The sequence below is a fragment of the Microcebus murinus genome, chromosome 21 (assembly GCF_040939455.1).
Source record: "Microcebus murinus isolate Inina chromosome 21, M.murinus_Inina_mat1.0, whole genome shotgun sequence".
NCBI lineage: Eukaryota > Metazoa > Chordata > Mammalia > Primates > Cheirogaleidae > Microcebus > Microcebus murinus.
In genome coordinates this window covers 4,968,224-4,993,243 of record NC_134124.1, presented here as the reverse complement: position 1 = coordinate 4,993,243, position 25,020 = coordinate 4,968,224, and the positions used below count along the sequence as shown (strand labels likewise).

Here is a 25,020-nt window from a genome sequence, read left to right as displayed (position 1 = left end):
CCTTCCAGTTCGGGGGTTTGGGGCTCATGCAGCGGTCTTAGATTTTCCTCGCCACTGTTCCCTTCCACTAGGGTGGCAACCGAAAGGTTGTTTCATAATGGGAGGCAACACCGCGGTGAATCATGCCGCGCGGTGGATGGCATCTTGCTTGAGGGAACAGCTTTCCCCTCTCCCGGAATAGCACCGGGAGCTGGAGCTCTGCAATAATGGCTTAATACCTAGTCATTACCTCTAACCCCCCAGCTAAATCCCTTCTCCCTAGCACGAAAATGAATTAAATGTTCCAAAGTCACAGCTTCAAAAGAAACCAAAAACAAACAATGGCAACACAAACCCACTTCGAATATCAGTTTTTCAGACTCTGGGGTGCACAGGGAACGAGCCAAACAGCTGGCTAGACACACACGCCCACCCCCGCGCAGCCACACTCGGAGAGCTGTAAATTCATGCGAGTCAAGAGTTGGATTTTTAGCCCAAGTGACGAGCACTAGTATTTTTGTACATCTCGTCAAATAAATACCAATCCTTGAGAAATGCTGATTTTTTTTTTGAGATCTAGCTAATCCTGGCCATTTTGTGGGTGAGTGTTGAAAACCTGAAATGTTAAAGAGAAGGGGAAAAAAAGGACTTTCTCATCGTGGTACCAAAAATCTGGATGCAAACTCAGGGAACTGCACTTAACCAATCAGATGTTACCAGATGCATCTGCATGTTCTAAACCACCCAACCAAAATCCAGCTTTCTGATTGGATTCTATGTCATCAAAGCAATAGAGGGTCATGGCCATAAAGCATGGACTGTGAAATGTGCGTGGGTCTTATTCTTAAAAAATCACTGTGTTTCAGTAACTTAACACTCTCCAAAGAGTCAAAGAGCAGTGTCCTAAAAGCAAGATCTTACCTGAACTTCCATCAAAGCAGGTGCAGCATCTTCCCCAGGGAGCTGCAGGGTGAGGTTTGCACAGTTGCCTGGCGAATGTGAAAAATGTGGGCACACCAACTCCCCCTCCCCCCATTTTTGATAATTCAGCCCCAGTTTAGAGGACGTAATACAGGTGGCTGGCCTCGGCTGTGTGAAGTGGGGACAATAGACGAGGCCACCGCAGAAGTGGTCACGAGGCTTGGGTGAGCCCTGCATCGAGTGCCAGGTGCCACGTGTGGACAGGGTGCTGCCATGGCTCCCCTTTGCATGGGCCACGGACTCTAAGAAGAACTGCTTAGGAGTCTGCTGAAGGAAGCATGTGATTTCCAAGGCTAATAATGCACAGGAACAAGCATTCACCCTGGCGTTTAATTTTAAATGCTTAATTAATTACAGCAAGATAAAAATGAGGCCACAGCCAGGAGCCCCAATAAATGGATTGAATGGAAAAGAAAGAGCCTGCCATTTGTACTAAATACTATCCTCTCAAAGTCTTCTTAGAACTCCGAATACTGCATGATTCCAGAACGTAGGCGCCACCAGCCAGCCCCAGCCCTGCTCCACTGGGCAACGGCCACTCGCGTTTTACAAAGTTGCCAGCAGACGCAAACTGTGTGTGAAGGACTCTCTGTTTCTTTGCAGGGTTGAAGAAAGTTTTAAGACATTATTTTGGTCCATATTCGGCTTATCTGAAGTCATCTCGGTGGTGCTGAAATATGACCACAAATTCATCGAGAACATCGGCTACGTTCTCTACGGCGTCTACAACGTCACCATGGTGGTCGTGCTGCTCAACATGCTCATAGCCATGATCAACAACTCCTATCAGGAAATTGAGGTAAGGCCGGTCCCTTGGGAATGCTCCCCGCCGTGGTCGAATTGACCTTGCTGTTTCCAGGGACCAGGGCAAGGGCGTTAGAAGCCTGGGTGTCATTAAATGTGCAGCCAGAACAACACACGCCAGCCATTCCTCCTCCGCTGCTTCAGGGAGCGCTCCTGGCCAACCTGCCACGTGGCATTGCTGTCACCGCCACGCAAAGTGGCCCAAAAAGAGCAGAAAGGATTGGGGTTATGAATGTCCTCTCTTTTACACGGGTCCTCTCAGGACACCATGCAGGTGACCCATGGCAATGAGAATGAATATCTTTCAGCCCACAGTCAGTCCCTTTTTGTTATCTATTAAGTACCTACTGTATGCTGGACCTATGCTAGGCACCGGTGGTACAGAGATGACTAACACACACTTCCTGCCCTCAAGGAACTCGCAGTCCAGCGAGGAAAGCAAACACAGCAATCTTAGACCAATCACAATGCCCAGGGACCAGCAGCCAGGTTCAGGGGGAGCAAAGCAAGGACAGTGATTGACCACGGGTGAAGGGAGCATCCGGAGGTGACGCTTAAAGACCGTTTAAGATGAGAGCAATTTTGCCAGACAGGTAGAGGGGTTGAGAGAATGCATTAGGAGGCAATTTATCAAAATCTAAAATGCACAAACCATAAGCTATTGATTGCAGCCTTGTTCAGACCAGCAAGAAATTAAAAACAAACTAAATGAGCATTAATAGGAATCCTGGCCAGATGTGGTGGCTCATGCCTGTAATCCTAGCACTTTTGAAGGCCGAGGCTGGAGGATCACCTGAGGCCAGGAGTTCAAGACCAGCCTGGGCAACATAGTGAGCCCTTATCTCTAAAAAAAAAAAAAAGAGAGAGAAAGAAAAAAAATTTTCTAATTAGCCAGGCATGGTGGCACACATCTGTAGTTCCAGCTACTCCAGAGGCTGAGCCTGGAAGATCCCAGGAGTTCAAGGCTGCAGTGAGCTATGATTGCACCACTGCACTCCAGCCTGGGCGACAGAGGGAGACCCTGTCGCTAAGAAAAAAAACAGTCTAGTTAAATAAATTATGATACATCTGAACAATGGGAAAATGTGCAATTTTATTTTAAAAAGATGAAGACGTCCTCTATATGCAGATGGGGAAAGACCTCCAAGTTACAGTGTTAGGAGAAAAAAATCAAATTGAAGAACAATGTACTGTCTACGGTAAGAATGAAAGAAAAGGGAATGCACATTCATTTGTGATTGTATAAGCATTTGAAAAAGACAAAACCTCTGAAGGAGTCCACAAGAAAGGTGGAGAAGTGGGGGTTGGGGCACAGTGGGTGGAATCCCATTCTCTCTATACTCTTTACGCTTTATAAATCATGTTATTGTTTTACCTATGAAAAAGTTAAAAAAAATAAGCAAAAATTTTTTTAAAAAATACAAGGCACTGACCCATTGACTCAACGATTCCAATTCTAGGACTAGATCCATGCATAAATACGATTTTACATAAATGTCCATCGACAGAAAAACTTGGAAGTAGCCCATCAATATCAGAATGTTCAGATAAACTGCGATATAGTCACACATTAAAATGACCTATAGAATACCGTACAGATACAGTGAGAAAGGCCTTTTTGTACTGACAAGGAAAAATCCCTAGGATAGCATCAAGTAAAAAATGCAAGTTGTGGCAGATCACACGCAGGTGAATGTTAGTTACGTAACAACACAAATGCAGATATGCAGAAAGAAAAGGCAGAACAAGGGGACTCCTGGGAGCCGGCACACTCTGGACCAGGGTGCCCCGTGGGGAAAGGAGTGGGGGGGGGAGATTTGCAAGGGGACTTCCACATTTCCTTGGTAACACCTCCATCCTTAAATTATAAGCAACAATTATTTGTGCATTTCTCATACAGAAAAAGAAAATAATAAAGATCCCTGTGTACTAGTTTGCTAGGGTTTTCATTAAAAACACCACAGACTACACGTCTTAAACATCGGAAATTTACTTCCCCATAGTCCTAGAGGCTAGAAGTGCAAGACCAACATCAGCAGTGTTGGTTTCTCCTGAGGCCCCTCTGATGGCCTTACACATGGCCACCTTCTAGCCGTGTCCTCGTGCGTCCTTCCCACCAGTCCTGTGGGATTGGGGTCCCAACCTCTGATGACCCCATTTGACCGTAACCTCCTCTTTCAAGGCTGCACCTCCAAACACAGTCACACTCTAAGGAACGGGAGGTTAGAGCTTCAACATAGGAATTTTAGGGAGTCGCAATTCAGTCCATGACACCCCCGCCACAAAGAGCGTTCCGAACAGGAGGAACAGCTCGTGCCGAGGCAGGGAGAGGTGAAACGGCACGGTATGTTCGGCACTGCAGGAGCGTAGAGGGAGCAAGGAAAAGAGGCAAGAGGTGGAGGGGAGAGGTGAGCCTGGCTGCGAAGCCTCCGCTGCCCGCCCCCGCATCCCCAGGAAAACGGGCACTTCACGGATGCACAGACAACATGCATATGTTTAATGCATTTTATGCATTTGGTCACCTATGTGGATAAGGAGCTGTTGCTCACGAGTCCTCCATGGCCTGCTGGGCCTCAGTTTCCCCATGCGTAAGAGAAGACCAGATGGAGCCTGGGAAACCGTGGGTCTCTGCACCACTCCCCACCGAGGATGGCCGGCCATGTCCCGACAAGCGTGTCCTGCTTCCGCCCCAGTGGTGGGGGCATGGGCAGCCGCGTGGCCGGCTGAGAGGGAGCCACGAGCTTAGGGCAGGAGTGGGCAAGCCATGGCCTATGCTGTCAGTCATCCCACCGCGGAGAAGTGTCACGAGATGGGGAGGGCACGTGCAGCCCCACACCTCCCCTCTGGACTCTCGACTTCTCCCTGACCCGGTGAGAGAGTGCAGGGCCCCAGCAACCTCCCTGGACCGTGGGAAGCAGCACCAGAAAATGCCAGGGGGTCACACTCACATTGGCCTTCGAAGTGAGTCTCTGCAAATCCTGCCGAGAGAACACTCATTTACTCGGTCCACAGACCTTGAGCACCTAGTGTCTAAACCCACGGCCTTGCCGCGCCTGCTGCCCCACGTGCCCTGGGCAGGAGGGGCCGTCGCCAGCTGGGCAGCCGCGCTGTGGCCTCAGGAGCCGCCACTGCGCATCCTCCCTCCCTCCCTACCTAAGCCTTCCTGGCGGCATTTAAATAAGTCTCTTGATCTTTAAAGGGAAAACAAAGTAACTATAAAAAAATCCTCCCTCTATCTCACTTTCCAGCTCTCAACCTCTTTCTCCCCTGCTCCCTCCTGCCAGCTTTCTTGAGAGTTATTTACTCCCCTCCTCTGCCGGTTAACTCCTCCTGATTCCCAACCCCACGCCTGACCTGCTTACCAGCCGCCCGCTCCTGGGATCTCAGCTCCAACACCGGCCAGCAGGCAGCCTTGCCTGACCCCCGGACCGGGTCGCGAGCTGTTTAACACACTCATGTCACTGGCCTGACTGTGTGTTCCACCGGGGCCTGGACTGTCACGCCCAAGGCCTCCCCAGCACATGCCAGGCACATAGTAGGTGCTAGATCCATGCTCACTAAGGCCTGGCTAGGCTGTGAGGTGAAAGTAATGCTTACTGTGTATTTACTAAATGTCTGGCACTGTTAGATGTCTTCTATGCATTCACCCCTTTCATTCTCACAACCCAGGAGGTGAGTGTTCTTACCCTCATTTTACAGATGGGGAAACTGAGGCCCAGAGTGGCCCAGCAGCCCGCCATGGTCACACAGCTCGTGAGGAGCAGAGCCAGGCTTGGAACCCAGGCAGGCTCCAGAGCTTTGTGCTCTTCCCACTGCCCCGCCCTTCCTCTCGGGTCCAGGAGGCTGGAGTGAGCCCTTTCCTCAAGAGCTTCCAGTCTATGAGACCCGTAGAGGATGTCCCCAAGGGGACCATGCCCGATGACAGTCCCCAACAAAAGCAAACACAGCGGCCGAGCCTGCTGGTACATCCCAGCAGCCTCGCAGGGGCCCTTGTGGGGCTCGCAGCCCCTCAGGATGTGGCCCCCACCTATGGAGAGAGGAGCCACCACTCAGGGGCGCATCTCAGCGCCGGCCTCGGAGCTGTCACGTGAGTCAGGAACCCCCAGGCTCCCGCCTCCAGTCACGCAGCTGAGAAGGGGTTTTGAGCCCAGCTCTGTCCGATTCCACTGCCCACGCCTCTTTCCTGGCCCTCAACTGCCCGCCTGGGACAGAGGTCTGAGGGGCCTGTCTATAGAAAACACACACCTGCTGCCTCTCAGGGGGACCACGCAGCACTCTGGCACTGACACGAGCTCAGAAGGATCCCAGACCTAAATCTAGCTGCACCACCCAGGAAGAGGACACGGCTGGATCACCTCCTGCCAACCACAGGCATCTGCAATTACACATGCGAGGTGTCTTAACACCTCCCTGGCTACACTCTAATAATAAATACACTTTCTAATAAATATACCACTGTGTTGTCCAACATGCCAGTCACTAACCATATGTGCGTATCGAGAGCTTAAAATGCAGCTAGTCCAAACTGAGAGGTGCTGCGAGTATAAAATTCACACTAGATTTGGAAGACTTGGTATGAAAAGAATAAGGTAAGCCATCTCAGTATAATTTTATAATAATTACATGTTGAAATAACATTTTAGGTCCATTGAATTAAATAAAATACATCACTGAAATTAATTTCATCTGTTCCACTTTACTTTTTGTAATGGGGCTAATGGAACACTTAAACTTGCCCATGTGGCTCACCTTTGTGGCTCACGATATATTAATATTTCCACTGGGAAGCACTTCTCTCTAAAAGATTAATAAATACCTTGATGCCGTGGTGGTTAATGTATCAGCTAGCAGAGCTGGAAAAATGAACAGACGACGACATGAAGTGGTGGTGAGGGAAATTCTCTGATGAGTCGCAGGTGGAGGGTGCGGGTCCAGTGGAGACTAGGGGAAGGCAGCATGAACTGGCTGAGACTTTTCAGCGGTGAGTCCTCAGGAGCTAGGTGGAGAGACTGATGAGTGACTATCGCACGTGGCTTTAGTGAGAGCAAACTCCCTATACCGTGTTTCCCCAAAAATAAGGCAGGGTCTTATATTTATTTTTCCTCAAGAAGACACCCTAGGGCTTATTTTCAGGGGACGTGTCATTTTCCCCTCCAAGCCTCAGCTCGCAGCACGCACAGGATGGCCGGGACCTGACAGGCGGAGCCGACCTTGTTGGTGGGGCTGCCCGCACCTTTCCGGTCACCTCTGGGATAGCAGCTGTCACGATGGGGCAGGTGAGAAGGGCTGCTCGTCTTCTTCACCGCTCCGAGACGAAATGCACCGGTTGTGCAGACATGCTGCGTAGCCACGCCCAGCACTAGGGCTGATTTTCGGGGTGGGGCTTCTATTGTGCTAATGCTTAGAAATCCTGCTAGGGCTTATTTTATGGGTAGGGCTTATTTTCGGGGAAACGCGGTATCTGTGCCAATGGCAGAGGGAGAGAACGTCCACAAATGCGCCCGAGTCCTGCTTGGAAATCTGCTCTCAGCACTTGCAGGCCGCACAACTCCGCACAGCCTGCGCAGCCAGACGGCGCTCCCTTGTCACACCCCGGCCTCTGATGGCGTGTCGCTCTTTCCCTTGTGCCGCAGGAGGACGCAGACGTGGAATGGAAATTTGCCCGAGCAAAACTCTGGCTGTCTTACTTCGATGAAGGAAGAACTCTACCTGCTCCCTTTAATCTAGTGCCAAGTCCTAAATCGTTTTATTATCTCATAATGAGAATCAAGATGTGCCTCATAAAACTCTGCAAATCTAAGGCCAAAAGCTGTGAAAACGACCTTGAGATGGGCATGCTGAATTCCAAATTCAGGGTAGGTGGCGTGCGGTTTGCGGGGCAACGGGAGGGGCAGAGGGAGCTGAGCGTGTTTGACACGCATGTCTGCCCGATACGGGGGCAGCCGGGAGCCCCCTGTTTTTAGAATCAGCTGGGCAAATCTGCAAAACTCCATCAGCCACAGAGGCTGCTATGGCACCTCCCTTCTCCTCGCAGTTCCCTGGAAAGATGCATCGCTGGGGACTTGGCAAGCTGCCTGGCTGAGCGCTGACCCCAGCGAGGGGACTCCTTAGTGGACTTAGAAGTGTAATAACTTGTCCCAGAAAGTATCTGGAGAATGACCTCTGAGAAAAAGGTTCCCTGTCCACTATCGGCCCCTCCTAGAGAGTCTCGAAGTTTATTAGCATATTAAAGCCTCTAAGGAGTCCTGGAGGAAAGACACCCACATAACTTTGACTCAGTCTCCCCAAGCAAAGTTGACCAAGCAATATTCCGTAACTGTTGTTACCATCTGACAGAAATTCCCAGGAACAGGATTCTAGGAAGCCACGCAGCCGTGGGTAAATCAGCCTTCAGAAGGTCCCTACAGAGACAGTCCCATTCCAGTCCTACCATATCTGATGGTGTGTGTGTATATACGGGTGTTTGGGTTTCTTTCCCCCCAGAAAACTCGCTACCAGGCAGGCATGAGGAATTCTGAAAACTTGACGTCAAACAACACTTTCAGCAAGCCCACCCGGTACCAGGTAAGCGCCCTCTCCCCAGCACGGGCACTCGTAGACGCCGCAAAGACCTGGAGTTAGTCCCATGGCTGTGACATCCCCCCAGAATGCAGCTTCATCCCTTCCTTTATTGAACAAACATGTTTTGAGTGCCTACTGTATGCCAGGCAAGGTGCTCCTTACTAGGGACAGAGATGGGGCTCCCACCTCAGTGGTACCTTCAGTCTCAAGGAAAGAGACAGACAGTGAGCAAGTAAACATACAGGTTACTACATGCCTTCAAATTGCTGACAGTGCCAAGAGGAAAACAGTAGGGTTCAAAAATCGAGAAAAAAAAAATAAGGAGCCCCTGCTTAAACACGGTTGTCAGAGGGGGCATGTTCAGGGAGGGGACAGTTGGCCAAGACACCTGGGATGAGCAGAGGAAGAGCAGCATCAATTGCCAGAGTGGGGGAGGTTGGCAGGTCCAGAGTAGCTGGGGCCCAGCCAGCGGGGGAGACTGGGGAGCTGAGGACAGGGAGGGCAGCTGGGGCCAGACCAGGTCAGCGTGTGGATCCTGTTCTTTCTAGGTTGTGTGGGAAGATGGAGGAGGGGCTAACTTGGCAAGGGAGAAAAGAGATGATAAAATTGTATTCATGCTCTGAGAAGACCACCTGACGGCTGTAATGAGAGGAGAGGAGTAGGGATAAGAACAGAGGCAGGGAGACCAGGGAGGAGGATGTGACTGTCATTCGGGTACAAGGATGACGGCTTGGATTGGGTGTGTGGGGGCCGATGGAGAAAAGCAGACAGGTGCAGTGTCAGTTCTGGAGGTGTGGCCCACAAGACCTGGTGCCGGGCTGCCTGTGGGGACAGGAGATGTGGTACCTAGCGTGACTCCCAGGTGTCTGTCGTGACCAACCAACCGGGTGGATATTGGTGTCTTCAGTGGACATCTGACCTTAGACTGCCAGCCTGCCAAGTCTGTTGTTATAAAAATTAGAAAAAGACCTTTTATACTTGCAATCCTCGAATTGCTTTTGGAAATGAATGCTGAGTCTCTGTGTCAGTTTGAATCAGCCCGTGAGCCAGTGACGAATGGCAACTGCAGAGTATTGATTACCAAAGTGCGGGCGTTCTTTCCCTGCCTTCCACGCGTCTGTGATCAGCAGTTTTATCCACGCTGATCATTTCTTGTCAGATGGAAACTTGCAGCTGCCCCAAGCATTCCCTCGGGCCCAGCTGAAGGGTCCCGGGACCACCTTCCCAAAGGGAGCTCTTCCAGACCCAGGTCTCTAATCGAATCTCTCCAACCACATTTCAGAAGCCAGCTGTGCAGTTTGGGGAACTTCATTATACAATTAAGGAACGGCTCATCCCTCAAAGAGCTTACAGTTTCATCAGATGACACAGGCTAAACACTGGCGATGGGCAAATCTTGTGTTTAATTGTGCGCAAAATTGGGACCAACCAGTTCGATTTGAGCTATTTTACCAGCCAAATCCTTTGGTCGGTGGAAGAATTTTTACTTCTCGGCTTCTCAGAAGTACAGATGATCTGTGTCACAGAAAACACAGAAGACCCTAGGGTCAGGGCCAAATCTCTCCTGGGTTTTGAGCAGAATCAACTCCTGAGATAAAGGGAGGCTGAGTGTGTGCCTCTGTCCTGGCCCGGAGCAAACACTCTCTGAAGAAGGCTGTTTTCAAAACAGTCTCCGGCCACCAGTCCCTCTCTTCCACTCCCAGGAGCTGAGTCCCCGCCCTGATCGCAGAGACTGGTGAGGTTGTGTTTGCAGCTTCAGGCTACTGGTGACCTTGGAAAGCTCTGTCTGCCTTGTATCTTGTGAATCCACAAAGAAAAGCCTGGGGCTACTTCCTCAGATAACTGTCACAGAGAATAAGAAAGAGAACCTGGCCTCAGAGGGAGAGGGCTGAGGGGACAACAGTCTGGGGCTGGGAGCACCCTGCTTGACACTGTTGGCACCATCGCCTGCTCACAATAGGAGTAAACCTTGAGATGGCACTGAGGGACAGCTGGGGACAGGCGGCACCAGGTGCAGCCAGTCTCATCCCGTTGCTGGGAGAGGGGCACTGTCTTTAATCCCATTTAACAGACGAGGGAACTGAGGCTCAGGGGCTGAGGCCACACTGCCCGCTGAACTGGATCTATCCGGCTCGGAAGGGTTCTCCTCTCCCTCCACGTCACGCCGCCCGGGCACCTGCCTGCCATTCGTCTTCACAGTCCTGAACCAGAGCCTTCCTGGGACCCCACCTTGCCTGTGTTTGACGGTCACTGGGAAGAGACCTCCCTAACCCTCCACGCAGGGGGAAGAGGCCCGTGCACACTTCTGCCAGAGCAGCGCGGGCCAGGCAGAGGGACAGACGCAAGCAGGGATCTGACCACGGCCCATCCCGGCCTTCCAAGCTGCATGACTTTCCTCCCAAAGCAGGGTCCTAATGTGCAGAGCACTGTTAGGTTGCCTTCAGGTGGGGACCCAAAAAGTACACATAGGATGTGATACTTAGATAGTGATCATAAAGCCTGGGAAACAAAAGCCTGGAACCCCGAGGTTGTAAATCGAACAGACAGCTGCATCGGCACCCCTGTCCCCCCCTCCCTCAGAAGGACAAAGTTACTGCCCCCTTCCCCCATCTCTGCAGGTGCTGCTCACTCCCCCCAGAGAAACCCTCCATAAAACCCAAGGCTTCCCCCACCCTCCTGGTGGACGTGCTTTGGGCCGCCACCCATCTGCACCCAGATGCCCAAATCAACAGCATTCTGCTACGCGTGAGCCTTCGTGTGTCTCCATCTCGGCTCCAGACTTCACCAGCGCGGAGCCTGAGCGACTCCCGCTCTCTCACCATCCAAGCCCCGTCCAGAGCCGCCGGCTCCCTGAGCATGTGTCCAGCAGCCTCCCACGCCGCCGCCGTGGCTCTGAGACACCACGCAGCGGTCCCAAGACCAAAAGCACGTACACATTGGTTATGAAGCTTGTTTCCTTTCCCTCTCGTCATTAGATCTCCTCGTTCTTAGTGTTTCAGGTGTTTACTTTAATCCTGCAGATCCTTCCACTTTTCTGAGCCCTGTGTTGTCAGAGAAGACAGCTCCTTCAGCCTTCAGACGTCCTCCAGGCTTTTCTCAGGCTCCAGGGTGCCCGAATTAATCTTCTTCACAAAACTAGTTCCTTGCTTTTGCCATGTTTTTTTTTTTCCAGTCTTGGCTCTGTGGACATGAGACCAAACAGTGGAGCAAAACCACACTACTGGTGAGATGGCCGGAGGGCACCTCCTCCCAGAGCTCGCGGTGACTGTGCTAGGATCCCGTGTGTCTATTTGCTGGGGCGGGGGGTGTACAGACCCGAATACTCACTCCCTGACAGGTCATCTCTCCACGGGCAAAGCAAACAAACCGTGTCCCAAATGAACCAGAGGATCTAGGCACAGCCCATCATTCACATAAGCCCCCATCTTCATGTTGCAATCACCCCAAAACCCAGGAGCAGTCTTCTTTTTCCCTTTCTTTACTGCAGAGATGAGAGCAAACAGGACAAACAACTCGCCAGTGAGTGCTGACTTCTTCTGTTCTGGTGTCTGATAAACTCCAGTTAAACAAATGACTCCTCCTGTGATCCGCTTTTGTCCACTCTCTTCCAAACGACCTTCCCTCCCTGCTTTCCTAGGGGGCAACATTGCTCCCCTCTGGATGCCGCCTCGCTGGCCATCTTCAGTGTGCAACGTGCGCGCGCTCTCTCTCTCTCTCTGCGTCCTCAGCTGCCCTGGCTGCACAGAGAGAACCGTCTCTCCCCGCCACCACCAGCAGCCAGAGGCCACCTGGGCTGTTGGAGTCTGGGCTGGGGACCTGCCTGCCTCCCTCCCTGCATGCAGGTCTCCACACAACAACTGTCCTTAACCTTGTGCATCTCATTTTCATTCACTTGAGTATTTTCCTGCCTGAGTAATAGCGCTAAATATACTCCTCTCCAGCGCTCGCTAAACGCACGGGGGCAGGGTGGGGAGCGCGGTGGGGAGCGTCGCCACCACTAGGGACGTGCTGACTTGGGGAAAGCTCATCACCTCCATGCGGTGGAAGAACTCTGCGGACGACAGCAAGGAGCTATCTCAGACTCACCACAAAGGAACACGCTTTCCCCACACAGCGTAAAGGAAGAGGGGCTTTGCGTGTCTTTTCTGGACACAGACATCCTCTGGGGCATCCAGGTTAAACAGAATTTGGGGGCATCTTTCCATTTCAGACTTTCTGGTGGCAGGAGGTGCCACCTTCAATATGCGGGAGCATATCGAAGATGCTCAGTTGTCTAACGTGTATTGTACATACTAGAAGGGAAGCTAGGTGCCCATGAGGACGTGATGTCTCTATGAACTGGCAGGCAGTCACACTGCTCTTGCTGAAGGTCACTGTCACTCCTGGGAGTCACCTAGAGGTGAGGAGGGAGGTCAAAGGGCCTCTGCACATCTGCGGTGCTCATCCACCCTGCTTCCACGTGAAGCCTTTACAATCCTATGCATACTGAGGGCTAAACGCACATCCTGGCATTTCTATCATCAGAGCCCCGGGTCTACGCTAACCCTAGTGGAGGTCTCACGTGCCAGGGCTCGAGAGTGGGCCGTGAGCTTTCATGCCAGTGCCAGACCAGTGACCCTCTTCCCCAAGAGGGGACCACTGGGTGAGGTCATCTGTCCTCTGAAGTCTACTGAGGCGTCCTCCTGCACAGAAGGACTTGGTACCCAGAAGCAGCCCCGAACCCCCTTGACGAATGGAAGGCAGTTTCCTAGACCATCTCACACTTGACCTTTTTCTGAATGAAGCTGAAAGCCCCAGCTCTGGCTTCTATTAGGCTAAATCCCAGATCTGCCACTTCCCAGCTGAGTGACCTTGGAGAAGTCACTTTGCTCTCTCGTTGCCCTCATCTCTAAGCGGAGGACAACACCCATCTTGCTGAGTTTCTGGGAGGATTCAGGGAGATCATTTTTGTGAAAAAGGCTAAACCATCCTAGTCTATCGGAAGCTCTCGATATGCTTGTTCCTTTGCTGCTCTTTCATGCTTCCTCTCTTCTTCCTGGAGGCCACTCTGCATTGGAGGAGACTCCTGCAAACAGGTTCTGGCCATTCAAGCAAATGGAGTGTGAGGGGCACATTTGTATTAATAGTAAACCGATATTATGCAATATTTTTAAATGCATGCTGTGCACGGGAAACAGGAAGGAGTGTGGTTGCTGCTGCACCTATGAAAGGATTTTTCTCAACACCATTTCACCTCCTGTCTCCAGCTTATCATCTTACATCAAAAATATTAAGGCTCTTTAATTGGTAGATCCAGAAACTGAGGAACACTTAATGCTTAAGGTTTGCCTTGAAAAGGCAACAGACTTTAACTAGATCCCTTGAACTTGTGTCAGCCTGGATGTTTGCAGTGGAAGAATACTTCTGAGCTTCTTATTGAGTAAGAACGACAGATACCTAAGGTATTCCTCGAGTTTTTTGTTTGTTTTTTTGCTTTTTCATGAGAATCAGTTCAAGACAAAGATTTTGTTTTGTTTTGTTTTTGCAATTCAAAGTGAAAGAGCATGACTGAGTCTCACGGAAAGGAATACATTCGTACGACTTAGATAACCTGCTTTATTGACTAGAAGAATACCCCTGAGGAGCCCAGCACTGCAGTTTAACGGTGACTATGATGAGACCCAGGCCTCTTTGAGAAGGAGCAGCAGGAAGGCAGCTTGCTAATTAGCCGTTCAGCTTGAAATTAGATCACAACTCAAACCGCAGGGACAGCCGGACATGAGCCCAAGGGCTGCAGGGAGCAGAGCTGGCCTGAATGAGCCTTTGCTGGGTTCAGGTGAAGTCTTGGAATCACGAGCCAGGAGATGCCTCCCTAGCAGGGTCTTCGCCAGGAAAGGTGTGGAGGGAACCATCCCTTGGTGGTAACAATGATGAAATGACCCAGCTCTTTGCAAGGCCCATTCACTTCTCATTTACTTGCAAGAAGCTTTTCCTGAGCCCATTTGGTCAGAGAGAACTTAGCTACCTGCTCAGCATCACACAGAGAAGCCAGGAGCAGGATCCAGGTCCCTACGGCTTCCTTCAGTCTAGAAAAAGCTGCCTCTGTCTGCTTGGTCCTCAGGTGCAGGCGGGTGAGCAGGTCACAGGGAGGGAGGGGGCAGCAGGGACTTCCCTTCCTCTTGTCCAGGCTGCTCATCTCTTGCAAGATGCAGAAGTCCCAGCTCCCAGGGTTATTTTTAAATCCTGTGATTTCGCAGGAACCTTGGAACGACTCGCTGGCAAAATGCAAAGTTCACCTCCTGCAGTCTTTCCTACACTTGGCTCTATTCTTGGTGTCTCTTAAGTGTTTATTCATGCCTCGCTTGCTTAAAGAATACAGTATCTGCATAATAAACGGAACACGAGGGCCAAATCCTTCTCCCCCAGTGTGACTCTGGCAGCGCTGTGTCAGGCCTGTGGGATTTCACGGGAAGGCATCTCTCTGCAAAACCCGCAGAGGCCCAGCTGCATCTGCCCTGCTGCTGGTAGGAATTTTCCAAGTGCACTGGCCTGGTCCCGTCTTCTGTACTAAGCAGCTCTCCTCTCACGGAGGACACTCCATTCACGGTCACCGCCAAGGGAGGGTTCCACCTGGCTGGCCTGCTAAGCCCTCCCAGGCCTCGCTCCGTGCCGCAGAACTGAGGGCCGGGGCAGGGGACTGAGCAGCCTCGTATAGCTAAGACGTGTCTCTCCCTGCCCGGCTCGGCTTCCCGGCACTGAGAAGTGTCCCGCTCTCACATCCCGGGCTCAGGCAGACGTGGAATCCTGGAGGAAGATTAAACAGGGACGGGCGGGTTCCCCCACTGTCAGGGCACCCCTCCAGCCAGAGGCGCCAGGCGTGGGGGGGGCGGCGGCTGCTGTGCGGGAGGGAGGGGTGCAGGTGGCCTCCACGCCAAGCCACGCCGGGCTGACCCCTGCCTTGCTGCAATTCCAGAAAATCATGAAACGGCTCATCAAGAGATACGTCCTGAAGGCCCAGGTGGACAGGGAAAATGACGAAGTCAATGAAGGTACGTGACTGGTCGCCGCTGACCTAGTGCCCTGACACAGCGTGAGTTCCGTGGGTCCGAGTTGGACGTGGGTCTCGCAGGGCTGGGAGCCAGACGCTGTCAGGGCTCTGTGTTCCCTTCGGGGGGCTCCAGGGGAGAAGGGGTTCCTGGAGCATTCAGATGTCGGCAGGACGAGTCTCCACGGGCTTACGGGCCTGGCTCCGTGTCCCTGCTGGCCACAGCTGGGCTGCCCTGCGCTCCAGCCAGGGGGAGGGGGGGAGCGTCCTCCAGCCTGGGCAGATGCCCCCCACCGCAGAGCAGCCCGCGTGCTGCCACCTCTCCCGTCTTCTGTCACCCCATCCCTCCGACCCACTCCTCTGCCCTCCTCGTCCACTCCTAAGTACTCATGTGTCCACACTGACTCTGCCGGGATAATCCAGAACAATCTCCCTATGTGAAGGGCAGCTGATGAACAACCTTGACTGCACTTGCCACCTTAGTTCCCACTTGCCGTGTGGACACCTTGGGCGTAGGGGACACGATTCCGCCTCCCGCAGCAGCGATGTCGGCCTTGAGTGGACCTCCTGTCCCTTGGGTTCAGGATGGTTCGGGATTCTGGGGCCCGTCCTTCTGTAGCGGGCGCACACACAGAGCGGGCAGACTGCACCCCACTTTCAGAGAGGCTCAGTTCTGCCTGGCCCCACCCCTCCTTGGGTCTAGGCTCTCAGAATCTGACGCCGGCTGTGCTTCGCAAAGCATCCCCCACCTCCACACCAGCTGCTAAAACTTCAGATCCCAGACCAGACCCCACCCAGACCTCAGGGCTCAGCAGCCCTGGGAGGCGCTGGGGGGCTATGTTTAGAAAGCAGCACCCAGTGACTCTGCCGCACACTGAAGTTTGCAAACTACATTATTTTCCCTGCTTGGGTTATTTTCCAGTCTATTTTAAGCAGTCACTCTTCAGTGAAAAGCAAATTACCTTATACCAGGTAATTGACCTTCACAAGACACCCAGGATAAGCATTTGTGTCTTGTGAAGGTATTTTGGTACTAGGATAAGTACCAAAACAGCCTCACCCGTGATGAAGGCTCTAAGGCTCCCCTACTCTTGGGCCCCAAGGGGCTCCCCAGAGAGCCTGGCCACTGAGTGACCCTCCACTTCGTCCTGGGGCACCCAGCGTGCAGCCTGAAGCCCAACAATGACCGGACTGCCACCTGGGCTGACACTGTTTAGGAGCTGAGCAGTGGCCCATCTACTCACCCCTACGTGTGGGTCTCAAACACGCAACCGCCGGGTGTCACGCCAGCCAGCCTCACCTGGTGTCCCTGTGAGTGATGGAACTATCATCTAGCATAGAAGGGGGGCTACCCAGGCGTCACGCCACTTAAATCACACGGTGAGACGAGGGCCCAGCAACGCCCATAATGCAAGGCCAAGGGCAGGTGTGTGCACTTGTCAGGACAGATCAAAGGTGCCTTTAAGGCCTCTGCAGCTCCCTGTGTAAGGCACACCTGACAACTAGATACAACTGGTGTGTCCAGAGGCAGTGGACCCCCCAGGAGTCAAGTCCAGTACCTGGAGTATCAGCAGAGATCTTTTGACTCTCTCTTGTGGCTAATGAAGAGATTCCCACAGCCCAGGCCCACTGCACTTCTAACCACGTGGTTCACTGTGGGAATAAAGAGCGAAAGCCCCCACTCGGTGGTCACTTACTGTGGAGGCGGCAGGCATTGTGGCAGCTTGCACGCGCGAGGTGGAGCTTCTCCCGTGCGCTGAGGGGACCCGACTTGGGCCGCGGGCGCAGCCGTGGGAGGCCGGCCAGCTCCATGCGGCACCCACTGTGCTGAGCCATCCCCTTCCGGCTCTTGGGGGTTTCTCTCCTCTACAAATAACAGGAGAAAACTTAGAGCATCGTGAAAATAGATGTTCCAGTTAATGAGGGCGTTGCTCAGAGTCTTGAAATCTGCCTTTAATGACTCCGAGACCAGCATTCTAGCAGCCATGATATGAAACAGGTGCTAGACACAGTTCACAGCCCTGATCTTCACTCCTCCCCCCAACACTTACGGGAAAGGCTTTTCAGGAACGGGAGGAGGAAGGGTTTGAGTAGATGCATGTGTCCTTTGGTGGTGTGGAGCTGGGGGGGTGTCGGGCTAAAGCAAGCCCCCATCGCCCCACCTCCCTCGCTGGTGGGCGAGACTAGGGCCGGGGTTCTGCTGGAAGGATGTGCACCCCCCGCCCACGCACGGGGACCAGCTTCCGCCTGCCCGCGCTCAGCAGCCTCTCGTCCGTCCCGCAGGTGAGCTGAAGGAAATCAAGCAGGACATCTCCAGCCTGCGCTACGAGCTTCTCGAAGAGAAGTCCCAGGCCACCGGCGAGCTGGCAGACCTGATCCAGCAGCTCAGCGAGAAGTTCGGAAAGAACCTGAACAGAGACCACTTGAGGGTGAACAAGGGCAAAGACATTTAGCAGCCCGCGGTGGCGTCTGTGACTTCTACCAGCATTCCCAGGCCGGGTCGGATGCCCCGGCCCCCAGCCCACTCCTCCAGGGCAGGGAGGGGCTCCACTGGCTCAGTCTCTAGCGGCGTGGCTGACGGCTCCAGCCCCGCGCGCCCGGACCCAGAATCGTCGTGAATCCGGGCTGTTGGGTGAGAAAAGCTACCATGGGAGGAGGGGAGGAGGTGCCCCCTGAGACGTGTGGGACCCGTGGTCCCGCCAGGGTGAAATCCGTCCCCGCTGCCTGAGCGGGGGGCAAAGGCCATCTTGGGTGCACACGCGTGTCCTCCTGCTGCCCGAGGACCGCAGCTCAGGCGGGCCGTGTCCCGGGAAGACAGACCACCTCATCCACGGCCCTCCCTCCCCCCCGCCCACACGCGTCCCAACAGAACGGGGGTGGCCTGCGACCTATTCTTAAGTGCCAGATGAGAACACAGATAGCCTAATAGCAAAATAGTTCTATTTGTTTATATAAAAAAAAAAGTTCAAAAATCCTAAATCAAAAACCGTACTGTAGGTAGCGCTGTTTAGAGAACAACGACAAAATCCAAATGATGTATTTTTACCTTTATTATCTTGTATTTACTATTTTTACCTAACTGGAAAGAATTAAAATTACCTCATAATAGCCTGGGAGCCTCTGTGGATGTGCCGCCGCCGAGCTTGTCCCGCACCCTGTCCCCCTGTCTGGGGGTGGCCTTGGGACCCCACGGCCAGGGGACGCTGTGGGAGGGAAAAAGGTACCAAGCCCCTGGGAGCCACGTAGCTGGGGGCCCCCCAAGAAGATGCTGGCTTTGGCCTTCACCTCCAAGCCCCTCCTCCTGTCCCCAGGCCTGGTGACCCAACCTCACCAAGCTCAGGACGAGGTGAAGCAGGTGGAGAAGGAGGTGGGGTGTTTCCCCCCAGCTGCTCTGGAGCTTTCTTCGTGCTCTTGGCAGGGTTGGGGGGGGGCAGCAATGGGGCCTACGTGTGAGTGGGGAGAACGGCCACCAGAGGGCGCCCGGTCCCAGACAATGCCGCTCCCAGCAGGTTAGGGACCAGGTCCCTGGATTGCAGAAAGCCCCCTGGTCCCAGGGAAACACTGGCAGGACTGGCGGGATGTGAGGAGCACTCACCGTGTCCCGGGCACTGCGCGGGGGCTTTGCATGTGTCTGCCTCCGAGTCCTCGTGCTATGAGGAGGGTGAGGGTTACCAATGCAACTGCCCTGCAGATGTCCTGGAAGGGGAAAAATGAACATGTGTCAATATTTGTGCACGTGTGCAGACAGGGGCTTGTGTTCCATAATGGACAATATCTCTTCAGGGGCAAACGTTTTTTACTTCTCTCGGCTGTAAGCAAGCAGCAGATCCGACCAGGTGACAGACAGATGTGCAGCTGGTGCCAGCAAGGGGGGGGGGGGGGCAGGGCCACCGCAAGCCACACAGCCGGACCCCACCTAGAGCTGGCCATGGACAGACAACCTTTGCCATAGCGAATGCAGCCCAGCCAACCGTTGCCATAGCGAATGCAGGCCCAGTTATGCCTCCCAATTTCTGAAAAAAAGAAAAAGTCAACATTTTCTGGGCCCCTGGCAGCCCAAATAAGGTGGCGGGAGGTGAGCTCCACACCTGGCCCCCCTCGCCAGGTGTGTTCCCCCACCTCGTGCTCCAGCAAGACAGAAATCAGGGTGCCCAGCGGGGACCTGGGCAGAGGGCGCTTCACAGACACAAGCTCTGGCCCAGGAGTTTTACCTGGCGTCCGTGTGGGGGAGCGCAGGTGGGTCTTAAAGAACCCACAAGTCCCGAGGGGCCCTGCAGGTGTGCGCCTGTCTCGGTGAGGTGCCTCGCTCTGGAGAGAACGCCTGCAGATGCTTCTCAAATGCTCGTCCGTGACCCCCAGGCCTGCAGGTGACACATGACTTTACTCAGCAGATAGTTACCGAGCCAGCCCCTTGCCAAGCCCGGGGCTGAGCCGGATGTGTCCGGCGGCTCCTTCTGCAGCCTGGACTCCGAGAAGCGGGGCTGAAGTGCTCTGTAGGAAGAGAATTGATTTGTCGAGGGGACAAATTACCCACACTTCTGGAAGATTGCCTTTCAGATCGCCCACTTGTCTTCATCAGAATGCTAATAAAGGCCTGTGAGATGCATTGTTCCATTCCCCTATCTGCCTCTTCCCATCAAACCTAAGTCTCAAACCGGCTCCTTACAGAGATAAAGGAAGACCAGTCCTGCTAAATGATTAAAAACTAGGAAAGAAAACCAGTGCCATCCATTATGTTTGCAATACCACGTCTGGGAGGTGAAGGTGGTCCAGGTGTGGATTCGTGGCTGCCAGGTGGCAGAAGGGAAGGGCAGGCAGGCCCCCTCTTTGATGGACTGTGTGGGGAGGGGGCGGGAGCCGAGGCCCGCAGAGCCGACCTGCAGCAGGGCGAGAGCCCAGTGATTTTCCGGGCACTGACGATCCGGCACTCCTGCCCCATGTCCTGGGCCTGTGCCCAATTAGCCAGGCAGGGGAGAAGCCCAGCAGGAGGTGGGGGACTGGACCCTGGAGGGGCTCAAAGAAGAGCAGGGAGAAGGGCCCAGGCCCTCCCTGGAAGGTTCACAGACGATCCTTGAGACGTGCCCACTCCCCAAGGCACCTGCCCGTCCGCCGCAGCTTCAGTGTGTGCGTTCAGTGTCTGCCTCCACAAACCCGGGGCAGGCTCCATGAGGGGTCGGTCCGCGTCACGCACAGGGCCAAGGAGGGGCCACTCAGTGACTTCCCGCTGGGCCCTTCCAGGGCTGCCCCTTCAGACAGCACCATCGGGTCTGGAAACCTCAGAGGGTGTGCGGAAAACGCAGGCCATTCCCTGCCACCCTCGGCCACTTCCTTTCTGGCTGCGGCCTAGGAGGAGGCCCGGCCCGGCCCAGCCCAGCCGCCTGTCACCCAACACGGCACGCTCTGTCCGCTGGGCTGCGTGTGCAACCGGGCGTGGCAGCCGCTGTCCGGGCCTCTCGGGTAACCAGTAGTTAAGCGGCAAGTTCTCCAGTGACTTGTCACCTCCAATGGCTCCTGATACAACTCGAGGCATCATAGTGACACTCCCAGGGCAAAAACCCCCAATTAGCCCCAGCCCTGCCCCTGCAGGATGCTCACACGCTCGAGAAAGCGCCTCGCCGCGGCCGCTGCCCGTCCAAGATGGGCTCCTCCCTCCCAGCAAGGCCCAAAGACAAAACATGGGCAGGCAGGGGTGGGGGCGTGGGGGAATTCCTGATGCAGGGACGACTCTGAGAAGGCTCCTCGAGCAGCAGCAGGCCTGGGTGGCTGTGACCAGACATCTGGGGGGGACACCTTGCCCTGCTCAAGAGCACATGGCATCCGGTGACAAATCAGGGGCCATGAATGCGTGTGTGAAGGCAGCGCTGGGCTGACGGGCAGGCAGGCACGAGGAGGCACATCCGCCCCGCGGGCCCACCTCCAGCTGTTATCCCTGCTCTTCCTGCACCCTTCGGAGGGGGGCAATGCTAGAGAGAAGGAACTCCAAGAGACTCTCACAGATGTCACCCAGCTGGCGCTGGTTAACCAGGCAGCAAAGCCACTTCCGACCCTGCTCTCCCAGGCGCAGCCAGCCGCTGGGCCGACCCGGCCTCAGGCGGGTCCTGGGAGCGGAGCCGTGTGGGCTGGGCGGCTGCATAGAAACACCCGCCAGTTCTGGGCCTGGAATTGCTCCTTTGCTTCCTCAATGCCCTCAAGCAGCCAGGACAACCTCAGCCCTTTGCTTCAGGGGAGGGATGACACAGAAAGCAGGAAAAAACAGAGGTGTTCCGGGCCCTGGCTACCAAAGGCCTGGGGCTCTAGAAAACAGAGAGGGCTGAGGGCAGAATCACGAGTTGGAGGGGAACGGTGGCCGAGCCCGGGGATCTTCCCCTGCCGAGACTGGAAAGGGGTGGAGGCCAGGTGGTGGGAGCAGAGGGGTGGGGGCAGCGAGGGCGAGACTCTGGTGGGAGGCAGCAGCGAGGAGGGGCTGAGGCCCGGTTGTCCTCCACACTGCTGGCCTTGGCTGGAGTGAGCAGGGACAGCCCGGCCGCTCCCCTGCACCTGGAAGGGAGGGGGGAGGAGGGAAGGGGTCTCCCCACGCCGAGGCAGGGGCCAAGTGTCCTTAGACAAAGTTGAAACGTGCCGACCGCATGTCCTCCGAGGGTCTGAGCCAGAAGTAACTGGGCCGAGTAGAGCCGGCTGTGCAGGTGACCAAAGTGTCCACGTGTCCCATGGTGGCTGACATGCCACCCCCAGGTCACCAGCCCCCACCCTCCCCACAGACACAGCACATCGGGAAAGAGAAGACAAAAGAAGGCGACTAAATATGCCAAACAGAAATTTAACAGAACACTTTGAGCTGTCTGAGGGTGGGGGGTCCAGACCTCACAGGGTAGACTACACTTGGAACTAACGGCCACTGCCACCCCATGGCCCCAGGGACGGGGTAGACGCAGGGATGAAGCAGGGAGGGGCAGGTGTAGAGGCCAGGGGAGGGCAGAGGAGCAGGGAGGGGTGCAGAGCATGCGGGCTCTGTACTGGCTGTGACCCCTCTTTGGGCGGTGACACAGCTCACCCCAGCCCGGGCGCGGGCAGCACCGAGCGCCAACGCAGCCAGCCAGAGCGCCCAGGTCCCCCAAAATCGACGGCAGACCTGGCTGGGCCAGTCACACGCTTCCCTTGAGCTGTCCGTACGTGTGGCCGCTGGGAAGAGAAGTCCTTTCCAGCAGGGTTGCTGGACAGGAGAGTGTGAATGTGGGTCACTGGTAGACCCCTCCCTGCCACGTGGGGAGGGACTGTCTGCAAACGAAGTCAAAGACAGATGGAGAGGAGAGGAGGGGAGAAGAGAGGCGGGGAGGAGAGGGGAGGGAAGGGAAGGGGAGAAGGAAGAAGAAGAGAAGGGGATGGGGGTGACGCTGGACCTGAGTGGAGCCCAGCCCCGACGCCCACTTCCTCGGCTCCTCCTTAGATCCGGTGGCCTGTTCCAGAAGCCTTCTCAGCTCCACCAGCAAATAAATTCCATTTTCATGTAAGCTAATTTGCACTGGCTTTTGTCATTACACGCTCGGGGGCCTGATGAACACAGAGATGGTGCCGAGACTTCCTTTCCCCACCCTGTCCTGGGGCTGCTGTTGAGCTTCTCTGGTGAGGGAGCCCGGCCAGAAGCTGCAGGGCCTGTTCCTGTGGGCATTCTGGACCGCACTGAGGGCCAGACGCTGGGGAAACTGCTCCAGAGGGGACCCTCCTCACGCCTCGGGGCACAGCGGGGCTGCTCCGGGTCACAGGCCCGATGCACTCCAGGCCCGGGGCAAAGAGCCGCCCCACTCTGCCCGGCTCCAGCTTTGGAAAGCCCCAGAGCGGGCAGGTCGGGCGTTTCCATGGGCCCATCGAGGCAGCTCTCCCCACCTGGGGAGGCAGCAGGTAGGGGAGAGGCCGGCGGGGGGCAGAGCAGAGGGAGGAGGCAGCCGGCAGGGCACCACAGCTCTCACCTCGTCCACGCGGTCCCCCTTGGGAATAATGGGGGCCACGGTTAGCACACCCAGCCCCTGGCCGGCGAGTTGTGCTGTAAACAGGAGACACCGAGCCTCGGTTGCCGGGCGCACGCAGGCTGCCGGAGTGGACTGTTCCACTCACACTAACGCGGCTCAGTGTCGCAGCTGGGACCTGCCTGCTTTCCAGGAGCGTGGATCGCCGGGAGCCTCTCGAGTCCCCGTGGCAACTGCGTGGCTGACTCAGAGGGTTTTCAGGCTGGTGATGCCGGGGGAGCAGCGACTGCCCCAGCCCCGAGCAGAGTCTGTCACCGAGAGAGGAAGTGACTCTTTGGATCCTCTCGAGGCTGGAACAGAACAGAAGAACCCCAGGGTTTCACGGGCAGCTCAGATGAATCACGGAATGAACACTCCGGAAAGACAGAGCCCCCGGTGCTGCCGTGATCTGCGGCACCGGCCCAGACGCCCCCCACCGCCCGGGGGGGGGCCTGCTGAGAACGAACAATCCGTCTGGGAGCCGAGGCTGTCTCTAGACGTGGCATCGTGCAAAGACGCTCGCGGCATCATCGGCGTCTGTCGCCGGCAGTGGGAATAGAAGGTGTGTTCCGTGTTCCAGCGAACGCCGTGGGGGTGTCATCTCACGCTATTTCCCCTTCGAAGACACACAGGTGTGTTCGCTGCGTGCTGGGGCTTCTGCGCCTAACGCCCCCAAGCTCCAGCTCAGACGCGAATGGTTTCCGTCGCACGAGGCTGCAGGAGAGGACGGTACAGATCAGTATTCTGGTCACTCTGGACCAAGCTTCCATTTTTCTCCTAGAGGGCAGAAATACCATCTTCCTGATCCCCAAAGATCCTCCAGTCCGCCCTCGCCCTGCATGCACAGGACATGAAAGACTCAGCCCGAGGTAAAACACGGGGGGCACTTCCTGGGAGAGGGAGCAAATGGTGCTGGACAAGAGCACGACTGTGCGGGGAAACCGAGGGCACCGTCGTCCCCCTGGCAGCCTGTGCACGCTCCCACCCGCAGGGGCCTGGGGCAGACTCTGCGTAACTCCAAAGAGACTGGAAGTGTGCCCAAGCTCACCGCTGCGGCTGCTGGTCTCTGGTGCTCCGTCACATGGGCAGCGACAGGAGGGGGCTCTGGAGGTGAGAGTGGAATCCGGGCCCAAGCCCCCCGCACAGGCACAAGGGAAGAAAGGCAGGGGGAGAGGAACCCCATACTTGCCCCCACCTGTGTGCACTGGGCAGCAGAGACCTGGAGGCAGCCCAAGGAAATGTGGAGACGTCCATGGCTTCATCTTCACGGACATGCAGGGACTCCCACGGGCCCCTTGGAGGCACCCCCAGAAACCAACAAGCCAGAGGCAGCATCCGTGTGAAGCCACTCTCCTGCCAGGGAAATGGGAGAAACTGCCCACCTGCTAAGGACTCAGCCTCCTCTCTCCAGGCTGTGGTCACCCAGGGGCAGAAACCACACTGGCACAGCGCAGAGCAGCCACAGGGAATGGCAGGGCCAGCGGCACACTGTCCCTGTTCTGGGCAGATGGTCCATTTCCCAAATAAACACAGGGCTGCTGTTACGTTCTGCTAAGGGTTTGGGCGACTTCCCAAGAAAGATAGGAAAATGCAGTTGTGGCGAACTATAACATCCACGGCTCCAAAGAAACTTGCCTCCTGGTTCTCACGCCCTTTTGTGTTCCCCCCCGA

General features: G+C 55.2%; 1 protein-coding gene across 4 annotated transcripts in view; it reads left to right on the top strand.

Moving 5' to 3' along the window:
• TRPC7 (transient receptor potential cation channel subfamily C member 7) overlaps window positions 1-18,457 on the top strand; it is a 126,186-nt gene extending 107,729 nt beyond the window's left edge. For all 4 annotated transcript variants that reach the window (XM_075996370.1, XM_075996369.1, XM_075996368.1 and 1 more), the window contains 5 exons: window positions 1,564-1,759; window positions 7,398-7,619; window positions 8,248-8,328; window positions 15,278-15,353; window positions 17,633-18,457. In XM_075996370.1, coding sequence (XP_075852485.1) covers window positions 1,564-1,759; window positions 7,398-7,619; window positions 8,248-8,328; window positions 15,278-15,353; window positions 17,633-17,802 — 745 coding nt within the window. In that variant the 3' untranslated portion in view covers window positions 17,803-18,457. The remainder of the gene's footprint in view (window positions 1-1,563; window positions 1,760-7,397; window positions 7,620-8,247; window positions 8,329-15,277; window positions 15,354-17,632) is intronic.
• Window positions 18,458-25,020: the final 6,563 nt, after the last annotated feature.